Here is a 12,537-nt window from a genome sequence, read left to right on the forward strand (position 1 = left end):
ATTTGTACAGGTTTCTGACACGCCTACCAATTTTCATCGTCCAGCAGCACCAAACTCTCCAAATCACTGGACCCCCCTAACTTCCCGAAACAGAGCGGATTCAGTCCGGTTACGTCAATCAAGTATCTACGACATTTGCTTATTCTACCCACCAAGCCTCATCCCGATCTCTTCACTCTAAGTGTTTTCCAAGATTTCCGGTTTCTCCCTCCAACTTCCCCCAATGTTATCAGATCTGGACGGGATTTAAAATAAGAGCTCTGAGACATGATTTTTTCTAAATATCAAGTTTCATTAAGATCCGGTCACCCGTTCTTAAGTTAAAAATACCCTAATTTTTCGTTTTTTGAATTAACCCCCCCCCCCATCAACTCCCCCAAAGAGAGCAGATCCGTTTCAATTATGTCAATCACGTATCCAGAACTTGTGCTTATTCTTCCCATCAAGTTTCATCCCGATCTCTCCGCTCTAAGCGTTTTCCAAGATTTCCGGTTTCCAAGATTTCTGTTTCCCCCCCTCCAGCCCTCTATGTCCCCAGATCCGATTCGAATTGAAAATGGAGCATCTGAGACATAAAATCTTTCTATATATCAAGTTTCATTAAGATCCGATCACCCATTCGTAAGATAAAGATACCACAATTTTGACGTTTTCCAGGACTTCCGGTTTCCCCTTCCAACTCCCCTCAGTGTCACCAGATCTGGCCAGGGTTTAGAATATGAGCTTTAAAGCACAATATTCTTCTAAATATCAAATTTCATTAAGATCTCATCACCCATTCGTTAGTTAGAAATACCTCATTTGTTCTCATTTTTCCGAATTCCCCCCCCCCCCAGCTCCCCCAAAGAGAGCGGATCCAGTCTGGTTATTTCAGCCACGTATCTTCGATTTGTGCGTATTCTTCCCACCAAGTTTCATCCTGATCTCTCCACTCTAAGCCTTTTCCAAGATTTCCAGTTTCCCCCTCCAACTCCCCCCAAAGTTACCAGATCTGGAAGGGATTTTAAATAAGAGCTCTGAGACATGATTTCCATCTAAATATCAAATTTCATAAGATCCGGTCACCCGTCTTAAGTTAAAAATACCTCATTTTTTCTAATTTTTCCAACTTAACCGTCCACCCACTCCCCCCCCCAGATGGTCGAATCGGGGAAAAGACTCTTTCTAATTTAATCTGGTCTGGTCCCTGATACGCCTGCCAAATTTCATCACCCTAGCTTATCTGGAAGTGCCTAAACTAGCAAAACCGGGACAGATAGACCGACCGACAGACCGACAGAATTTGCGATCGCTATATGTCACTTGGTTAGTACAAAGTGCCATAAAAACTGGGAATACTAATTAGGAAAATTCAAGAAATGATAAGGGAGACGACCAAAGAGGCAATATTTGCATGATATCAAGATATATTCAGCAATATTCAGCATGGCAATATTCAGCATAAGGCAATATTCAGCATGATAGCAAGAAATATTACAACCACTAAACTACTCCAATGACGCTACGTGTATGTACACTGCCAAAATAGCGTACCTCAAGAATTGATTTGGGTATTAAGTTGGAACCTTCAGAGAATTCATAAAGGGGAAGATCATATCACCAAAAAGCAATATGTGCACACTACTGCTACAGCTACATTTACTACTACTACTACTAATACTTCTATTGCAACTACTTGTAAGGCTAAGAGCATTGAGATGAAAATTTCAAGAGGTATATGAGCATATACCTCATCAAAAGGATATATCAGCAATGTCATAGCAATGAGTAATTGTATTAAGTCGAACATTCCAGGACTTGATGAGAGGGATGTTCTTCTGACCAAAAGGCAATGTTAATACTGCTGCTGCAACTAGTGCCACCGCTATTTAATACTATTACTAGTAATGTCAATACTATTACTGTGACTACTATTACAACTATGTCTACCGGCATGAAGATTAAATTTTCAAGGAATTTGATGGGGGAAGGTGAACTGAATCACAACACGCCGTCTCTATGCAGGTTGTCAAAAGGGTATAACAGCAATATCTTAGGAACAGTTCAAAACCAACAGGGTTTGTTTTGAGGAATGTTGAACTAACCAAAAGAAAATATGAAAACGAAATTCTGAAAACAAAATACGTTTTAAATGTTTTCACTTTTTTTTACTTTCATAAAAAAAATTATCAAAACTTTAAGGGATGTCTCCTTTTAGTGAAATACACTAACTGCATTCACAGGTGTCAACCTGGGGAAGAGGGGGGCTGCAAATACATCCTAGATTTGATTTTTTTTTTGTACTTTCATTAAATAATTAACCCCCCTCCCCAAACTTTGAATAATACCTTTTTTTAACTTCTTAAAAAGACTCGACTTCCCTCCCATGCTTGCTTTTAAACATAAAAAGAGACAAAAAAATGTTTTTTTTTTATCATTTTGATAACTAGAAATTGACTGAGTGATAGTGAAAATATCCTGCGGAAATTCTAGCTTAAGTTCCTCGCTGAATAGCTTTACATGATTGCCTGGGTGTAACGGACACTTATAAATTACATAAAGGGCTATTGTTAACTGTCTTGAAACAAATTGCTTTCTCTTCAATTTATCTTTTTTTTTCATTTTATTCAGTGTTGACTGGGAGTTCGACTTTGAACGACTTTAGAAATTTTAATGTTTGACATGCGACTTTAAGGTTGCTTTAACAACATCTTGAAATATCCGCTAATTCAGAAGGCTCGCTATTGAAAATTACTGTAAAAGCTGATTAGAATAGACAAATAAAGGAGAAATTGATAAAATCCTTTAGATACTCTCAAAAGCAAAGGCCGAAATGCTCGGCCGCCTTTACTACGCATTTTTTGCTCTTTGTGTTTTCTTCCTGGTTCCGATTGGGAAACATTTGAACCATTTCTGAGCAGACACAGGTTTTAAATTTACAACGTTTAAAATTTGTTTTATTATAATTTAGTTATAAATTTTCTTTTTAGTTGCGTTAAATTTATTTATTCAATATTTTTTATTTTGTTTCTATTTTTTTAATTTTGTAGATATTTTCTAAGGATTTCAATTTAGCTTCAAAATAGGTACATTTAAGAATACACGGAGCTTCGGAAATCTGTAAGGAAATGGATCCTTCGGGCTATCTTGAGTTTCTTAGTGTGTAAGTGTTGAAACTTTTGTTTCTCTTATCTTAGAAGTTTCCTTTTTCCTTTTTCTTCTTTCTTTTATACTCCTCTTTTCGCATTCTGCATAGGCGGTTGAAACAAATTATTATTTCAACTAATCATAAAAAGCGTCATTTTATAACCTGGATACTGTTTAGAACTGCATAGATAACTGAACTAAAGAACTATATAGAGAGATTCGATTCTTTTAGGGATAGCCTTGTCTTGGACGGACTCGACATCCACGCAGCCTGTCTGCCATACGTCATTCTGCCATGCCTCTGTCTTCTCTCTGCCAGTTTATTTGTTACAGTTCGTTTCTTTTCTCCTTTTTCCTTAAGTGATCCGTCTTGTTGCGTGTTGAGTCGTCAGGAGAATAAACTGCGCGGAGTAGTAAACCGGGACCGGAACATAGCTTTAACCTCACTGACACCTGAATGGTAGGCTATCATTGCAGCGTCAACCATACGCAATGAATGAAGAGGCTTTGTCGATTCCTCATGTACTACAAATGGCATTGAAGGAACTAAGGTCAAACTAATCATAAAGCCTGCCTAAATTGTAAGCTCCTAAGAAGTTACTTATAAAGTTGTCCTGAAATTAGTCACGAAAAATCCAGCCAAATGACAACACCCCAATAAAACCAAGGATGGACACATAAAAAAAGGAAAAATATGATCAGAAGAAACACATGAAGACACGTAGGGGTAAACAAAGCATATAGCACATAAAGTTTTGCAAGCAATGTCTAACCAAAGAGAAAAAGAGAGTGTACTGTCCTACACATCCATGCAAATTAGTGTGCTTTCATTCTATTGGTTTCTTTTCATGAGCGAATCACAATATTCCGCATTTCTAAAGAGAAAAATACCTCCATCCCTTAAAAACCCTGTTTTTCTAAAGCCTGATTGGTATTTTTGTTAAAAATATTAAGCCAGTAAAAGAAAGAAAACTTTTAGTTCTGATACCTTTTAGATAATAAATTCTTTTTTCCTTTGGGGCTTAATGCTCAAATAAAACCCGTGTCAAAAGACACGGGTCTTTATAGGGATACAACACAATGATAGGCATGTTGCACCCTCTTTGAACCAAAATCACACACTGATTTTCAGTGAATGCAACTGGAGATTCAAAGCTGGACAGTGGACCCTCTATTTTGACTATTTTTCAAAGAAAGTATGTAAATTAGTTAAATAGGACTATTTCACAAGAAACACCACGGAAAAAATTACAAAACAGACACCTCTTTTGGGTTTTTCCATAGTTTTTTCCCCTATGGTTAAACCATTGCAAAAAAACTACTAAAGCCTCTTTTTTATGCTTTCACGGTTATAAAATAAACGGTCTTTTTTTTGTTTTTTTTTTAAGCAGGCGAATAAAATTCGCCCCACTGAATGTGGAAAACAAGAAAAACGCAACTGTACAGTTGAAATCGGAAAATTTTGAATTTGGCAAAATACGTACGCAATTACAATAAAACCCAATAAAATTTCCTATTGGAGATTTTATCTCCAAATGTCAAATAATTCAGTTGCCACGATTAGTTTAAATTAAAAAAAAAAAAATACAACAAGCATCACCCTTCCCCCACCCGGAAGATATTTTTCTTTTTTGAAGCTATGTTTTTTCTGTACCTTCTATTACCCTCATATCCACGATGTCCATATCCCCGTTGGCTCACATCGCCTCCTCTATAATCTCGCTCTCGACTTCTAGATCTTCGTCTATCTTTCCTTAGGGGTGAATTGCGTCTTCTTGGACTTCTAGATCTGCGACTATCACCTCTTCCTTCTCGGGAGGTTGGCCTCTCGTGTTTTCGCTCACGGCTTCCTGAAGTCCTTCTTCTCCCGTTTTCTGGTGAACGGCGACGGCTTGGAGTTCGTGGAGCTTCACCCAATGTTTTATCGACATGCTTAGGTCCAGGAGCACGGACGGACATATGTGGGTATTTTTCCTTTAATTTCTTTTCTACTGACATCTAAAAAATAAAAGAAATGTAACAAGTAAAGTCACTTTGTGAAACCCGAACATGAAAGCGTAACACCTGACTCATATCATAGTCATACCTGTTGTAAAACCAATATTATGTTTCTCCTTAATTTTAAAGTTTCAGAAGCTGGAAACTGAAGACAAGAAACTGATTTGAAAATCAACCAAAATGTATTTATTCCTCAATATTTTCTACTAATACTATGCCTTTATATCAAATGCCCGATTTAACTAAGGAACAGGAAATTGCTGTTTCAGGCACTGCCTTCTTTTCCAATTTCCAAAAATGTTATCTAGTCTAGTTTCAAAAAAATATGCCCAAATTCTTCCCACTAACTAGACAACCATAGAAATAACGACTGGAAGTGGACTTTTCTTGGTTCATCGAATTAAGCACTGATGAATATATTAGCATTGTAGTCGCGCATCGTTTTGATGTACGTGGTTATTTATATTAAAAGATTGTTATCACCTTATTGGCTTAATGTTAGCGTCAAAATTCTATCGGTTTTAGTCAATAATGGGAGCAGACGGTATAAAAACGTTTCTTGGCGTATTATCAATGGAAACAATAGGACGCTTTTGGTAATTACACAAATGTAATAGAAATTAAAAACTAAACTAATTTATTTGGTTTTTCTCTAATTTCTTTTGTTCAAAATAGGTATATTTTAAGAAGATATTCGCCAAAATTGCATTGCCCTAGAATTCATACTGAACTATGTAGATTTTTTTCAAAAAAACATCAATAATCAAGTGTTGGAATATTTCTGAGAGTTACCCGGATTCAAGATCTTTTATTTCGCTTTCTAAAAATGATGTAAAACTATATCTAATCGATAACAATTAATTAATATTAAATCATGGCTGCCGGTGCTGGAGTTCATCTTTATTAAGGCTAATATTTGATTTGGCATGTAGGTTGAATGTGGTGTTTCATTCTTTTTTTACTTTGATTTTTTTTTATTACTTCTCTTTTTCATTACTATTATACTGTTATTTTTTTATTTTGTTGTTTTTGTTGTTTAGGGTTACCGATATTCGAGCAGAGGCCACTTTGTAGGCATCTTCTGTAAATATTTTATTTTCGTTGTATAATGTACTATAGTGTTAATTTATCATGCAGTGGAATTAGTATGAACACAAAAGAACTTGAACTAGAATTATTGAAAACACAGCCTAGCCTACCTCAACATGAAATCTCATCAGAAAAAACCCCATTACGCTAAGCGAAGAATTCGAAGGCGTCAGCAATTAACACAGCATGTTCAACGAATTTAGAAGTTACTTTCTAATAAAATTAAATGAAAAAAAAACTAATTTTTTTAGCTGAAAGTAAGGAGCGACATTAAAACTTAAAACGAACAGAAATTACTCCGTATATGAAATGAGTTGTCCCCTCCGCAATCCCTCGCTCTTTACTCTAAAGCTTTTAATTGTTTTAAAAAGTAGAATTGTGGCAGAGTCAAACTTTGCTGATAAGATGCAACTTACACGTTAGACAGCACCATCAAAATACAGATTCAAAAACAAGGTTTATTGGCTCAAACCTTTTTTTTGCTAAATGTGGTAGTAAGGTATACCATAGGTTATTCATGGTTCTAATATTGCCTCAAACTTTGGTTTTGCTCAATATGGCAGTAAAGTATACCATAGGTTATTCACGCTAAATATCTTCAATAGCAGTTAAAACTAGCCACGCTCTGCTCAAACGGGACAGATGTTGGTCAAGCACCTAAACCCAATAAAGGAATAGTTTAAGGTTAGGTAAGATCAAACTGAAAGTTTATTTTTGAAATTTACTACTATATCTGAAGACTGACGAATAAATTGATTCCAAGATCCTTCAATATATCACCGTTTAATCTTTGGATATATTATAACGAAAAGAGAAATCATCAATGCAACAGCAGCACAAACACATCAAAAAAAAAAAAAAAAAAAAAAAAAAAAAAAAAAAAAAAAAAAAAAAGAGAGATAGAAGGAGAAAGGGAAAACTGTTTTCCTAAATTAGTGATTAATATAGACCAGCACTTGAATGAGGCCTTAACCCTACACATCCATACAAATTATGATAACGTAATAGTGTAGCTAAAATGGTAATAACAATGATGAAAAGAAGAGATTGAGCGGCAGGGTGCAAGTCCCACTCGATTCAATGCTGCCACACACATTTGGGAACAGAACAAATCATTCAGTGGCCGTACACCCACAGATAATGCGAAACATAATTCAAAGATTATCCGTAGTTTTAAGCTGATTAGTGTTTTTGCTCAATAGCATTTAGAGACTTTTTGCTTAAAATTGCTGTTGTGGCACAAACGGCTGAAAACAGCAATGTACTCTGGCATGAAAATTCCGTTAGTACTACGACCCCTTGTTTAGGACATCAGTACCCCTGGGGAGTAACAAATCTCAGGTTAAGATAAGATACTTAATTTATTTCTAGATCAAAAGCACTGCAGTCGACTCAAAAAATAATCACAAATATATTCGTCTACAGAATGTGTACAGTCATTTTTTTTTACTACAACCCCTTGTGTAGGAGGTCACTACCCCTGGGGAGTAACAAATCTCAGGTTGAGATAAGATGCTTAATTTGTTTCTAGATCAAAATCACTGCAGTCGACACAAAAAACGATCACAAATATATCCGTCTACAGACTGTGTGCAGTCTTTCTTTTTTTTTTTTTTTTTTTACTACAATCCCTTGTCTAGGAGATCAACACCCATGGGGGTCACAACATGCTCTCTGGATTCTTGGATGAGAACCAAGTTCTCTTTCACACATTTTACTCGTAAATTTTCGTCTACCTGTATAGGAACTGGAATCCGTGGAAACAGGGTATCAAACCAATCGAGCTTCGACAAAAATTGTTTCACCATGTCTCCAACTGTAATATTTTGTCCACCTCCAGCCTTGACATCAATCTCCTGTTGAAGAAAACAAATGGCCATAAGAATTTTTCGCATAAATGAATATACTCACTCAGGGAAAATAAATGAGATTTTGGGTGATGGATTGGGGTTTAACAACCACTCTGGGAAGAAAAAAAATAGATATACCCCAATCTTTGCATTTCAGCAGCTATTTAAGAACTAATTCAATATAAAAAATGGTGAAGAAATTCACCTTAGGTATAGAGGGTTAGGCAATACGATGCAATTTACAAATGATAATCGTACAAGTGTCACGTCGTCCTCAGGCTTGAATTAAAAACTTGCATCAACCAGGTAAAAGCGTCACCAAAACGCGTCAACCAAAACGAAATCCGGAATAAAATAAAACCAAAAACCCTAAATAGCCTGAATCATTTGACATAATAGAAATTTTTTGATTCTAGTATCAATCTATTCAAGACAAAGTGATTCTACTTTGATTGGAGCCTACTAAAATTTCTATTATGTCAAATTAATGAAGGCTACTTACGATTTTTAGTTTTATTTTATTGGTGATTTCATTTTGCATCATTATCTTATACTTAATTTGTGCACAATTTTTAAACTCACCAAGACTGACGATGATGTGGAATAGGTCCGTCGAGAGACGGACCTATTCTCTAAGATGAACTTAAACACCAGCTTAGCATGCTGAATAACCAGAAATCATCTCGACAGCAATAAGTTGATTTGATAATTTAGGGAAGTTTTATGGACAGTGAACTTTTTTACTTTTATATACATAAATACATATCAGATAAACGTTTTGATTTCCTATACTTTCGGGCTCTGGTGTTTAGTATTTGAATGCTATTTCCTTATTTCTGTTAAGCTAAAGTAATTACTCAGCGTTTAATCGGACTCCCCTCCCCTACTCATAAATGTACACTTCAGTTATGCAATGGCTTAATAGAATAAAAAATGAGCCTTCATACAGTTGAACCTCCCCTCACAGAAATGACTTCATACTTTAATATTCATACTTTAGTACAATATTCCTCATATAATATTAATTTAGAAAGAGTAAAGACACAATAAAAGGTTAAATCAGATTTTGCCTCTTAATTATAACTATCATTAATAACCATTATCATATAAAACTCTATTATAATTATATGTGATCATAATTGAAATTATATAATATAACTAGAACTTATAATTACCGCTATAGTTTAATTATCATTTGTTATAATAATTACCATATAATATAATTACCTTTATAACAATTATAATATAAAAATATTTGGCCAACTTTTATATTTTCGTTCTTGACAACCCTGTTACAAGATATCACCAACCAATTCTCAAAATTACACTCTCCTTCAGCTTCCCAGACAAGTTGACGACCAACATGATTTATCAGCCAAGGTTTCCACCAAAAAGAAGTTAAGTACAGAAAATTTCTAATATTTAAAGGTTTGGCTATGGAACTTGATTCCAGGCAGTAGTTTGACCAAAAGGCTTCAAGTGCCCCATTTGAATGAAATGAGCCCTCCACGCCACCCACCACTCCCCTCTTAATAATGAGGCAATATTTTATAATGCTAAGATAAAAGAAGCAATCGCTAATATACAGAATGAATTTGTAACTTAGCCTGTGGATAAAGCTAATAATACTTTTGCAATAATTTGTCAGACTCTATTGTGACGTTTTATTAAAGGTGGTATGTACGACAAACACATATGAAAAGGTTCAAGACGAGTATAAAAGGTTAATGAAAAAACTAGAAGATATACTTTTAAAATTTTAATATTAAACTTAATGATAATGATACAAATTTTCCTTTCTTATACTGGCCGGCAAAATCTCGTAAGAATCTCCCTAAACCGCGCTTTATTGCTGGTGCAGCAAGGTACCCAACCAGAATCGCGACTACTCGCCTATCGTGCAATGTAGGGGAAATTCAAAATAAATTTAAAGCATATTGCTCTGGAATTAAAACATTTTCTAATTTTAATCCATATCGGAGTGTCAATAATTCATTACAAGTATTAGATTCTCTGGCTATAGTTTAAGCCAAAAGAGTGGACTCATTTGATTTCACTACATTATATACAAATTTAGCACTTAATTTAGTATTTGGAAATTTAAAGAAGATTATTAAGAAAGCTTTCCTTTTGTCTAATTTGGCTTTTTTAAAAATTGACGCTTATAATAAGAATGCTAGATGGACTAGCTTCTTTAATAGTACTATTAATTCAAGATGCTATAGTTTGGACATGATATATGATTTGCTAATTTTGTTCTATTTAATACTTCTATAAAGTTTCATGGTAATTTTTATAAGCAAATAATTGGAATTCCAGTCCATTTATAGCGGACTTGCTTTTAAGCCAATTAGAATATGGATATATGACTAACAAAAATAACCCAAGTAATGTTAAATATTCGCATTCAAATAGTAAAAGATATTTAGGTGATCTTCTAGTGATAAATTGTGAAGAATTTCTGGAAATTTCAAATATAAACCACAAGAGTCAATTCGGGAACCGAGTGGCAGGAAAGGTAATTATGACCACTTTTTGAATTTAGATATAAATGTTTCGCATAATCAAATTTAGTTTTTAAAATTTATAATAAAACGGATGATTTTAACTTTGAAGTAGTCAATTTCCCGATTCTTAAAAGCAATATGCATTCAAATATCACGTATTTACCTTTTTATTCCCAACTATTCAGATATACGAGAAGTTGCAGTAATTACATCTATTTTAAAAATATAAGTCAAATACTTAACCATAAATTAATCTAAGGGGTTTTTCGCTCATAAAGTTATTTGGGGATTTAAAAAACTTTCAAATGATGAACTAATGAACATACTAATAAGTATAATAAAAGTTATCAAGAAATATTGAATGATATCTTGATGGAACCTTTTTTATGAATTTTTTCCCCATATATTTTTTAACTTAGGGTAAGTTTCAACTCGAGCAAGTGTTTGGTTACAGATGGGTAGGAAGGAATAATTTCTTGGAAGATTTTACATGAAAGTGAATGGGGATTTGTTGACGGAGGATTGTTATGCAAATAAGGAGGTAATTTGGCCAGGATGGTATTCTTTCAGATTAGAGCATCCATTATTTCGAATTAGTTCTTAGTGAATGGTGGTGATGGAAGCTGCTCAGAATTGGTGGGTAGATATATAATTTTAGTTAATTTTTTTTTGTATATATTTCTCTGGTGACACTACACAAGGCATGGCATAATTTTTTATGGCAGGCTTGCTTGCATCAGGAATTTAAAGCGTCAAAACCCGTATTGACGGGTTTTAGACCCGTGTGTGTTCCTCTGAGGAGCCCTGATGTGAGGTGATCACTTGGGGAATATTTTACTAAATTTAAGGCGGTTTTGATTATAGTTATACAACGACCTACATTTATCAATGTTAACTTTACTTGATTTTGGACATGTTTACCTGGCTGATGGATTGGTTATACTGTTTTGTCCCAGGCGATTGTATGGATAAGTGAGGTCATGACCTTGTTCAAGAGCTGATTTAGCTGAATTACTAAATTAGGAAAACAGTTTTTTTTTTTTTCTTAACATACCTTGTTCAAGAGCTGATTTAGCTGAATTACTAAATTAGGAAAACAGTTTTTTTTTTTTTTCTTAACATACATATATATATATATATATATATATATATATATATATATATATATATATATATATATATATATATATATATATATATAAATATATATATATATATGTATATATATATATATGTATATATATATATATATATAAATATATATATATATATATATATATATATATATATATATATATATATATATATATGTATATATATATATATATATATATATATATATATATATATATATATATATATATATATATATATATATATATAGACGGTTATACATTGAGAATGGTTGAGGTTAATAATATTGGCGTAAAAGAAAAAACGGAGTTAAAGGCCACCCAGTCTATCTGGAGAATTATATCAGGAGAGCTCATTTTTTTCTACAATTTGAGAATAAACCATAAGTCTGATTGTATATTACGATAGTTTATCCTTGCATTATCCTTTGGATTAGGATAGAGAAGAACATAATTTCCGATTGGAATAATCAGGGCGTGTGGTCTTGGTAGGAGTGTTCCTCGATGTGGTGGATAGAGAAACTGAATTCTACCGAAGTCTAGAGTCAGAATATCAGGTTTTATTTAGATTCCGAAATGTTACAGATTGCAGTAGGCTACGGTTGCTATCCTAAACATTGGTCTATAGGTATTCTCGTTTATCATGATAGTGTAGGATACTCCTTACCAGTACCTGAACACATCACAGTAACACTGGTTCTCAAAATCCGAGAACCAGTTTATGGTACAAACTATCTAGGCTTATTTAGATATTAGCTAGTCTTTCAACGCCACAATCTTTTTGAAAAAATGAGTTATTTTATCATTACGAGATAGGAACTGTATAATCTTATT

The 12,537-nt window shown here is 33.8% G+C and overlaps 1 protein-coding gene across 1 annotated transcript in view; it reads right to left on the minus strand.

Annotated features, from left to right (window-relative positions):
* Positions 1–12,537, minus strand: part of LOC136041474 (pre-mRNA-splicing factor 38B-like) — a 41,855-nt gene that overhangs the window by 2,477 nt on the left and 26,841 nt on the right. Inside the window, exons 5-6 of the mRNA XM_065726167.1 lie at positions 7,950–8,069; positions 4,781–5,124 (exon numbers count right to left, since the gene is read on the minus strand). Of these exons, the coding sequence (XP_065582239.1) occupies positions 4,781–5,124; positions 7,950–8,069 (464 nt within the window). The remainder of the gene's footprint in view (positions 1–4,780; positions 5,125–7,949; positions 8,070–12,537) is intronic.

The sequence above is a fragment of the Artemia franciscana genome, unplaced genomic scaffold, assembly GCF_032884065.1.
Source record: "Artemia franciscana unplaced genomic scaffold, ASM3288406v1 PGA_scaffold_23, whole genome shotgun sequence".
In the NCBI taxonomy this organism is placed as follows: domain Eukaryota; kingdom Metazoa; phylum Arthropoda; class Branchiopoda; order Anostraca; family Artemiidae; genus Artemia; species Artemia franciscana.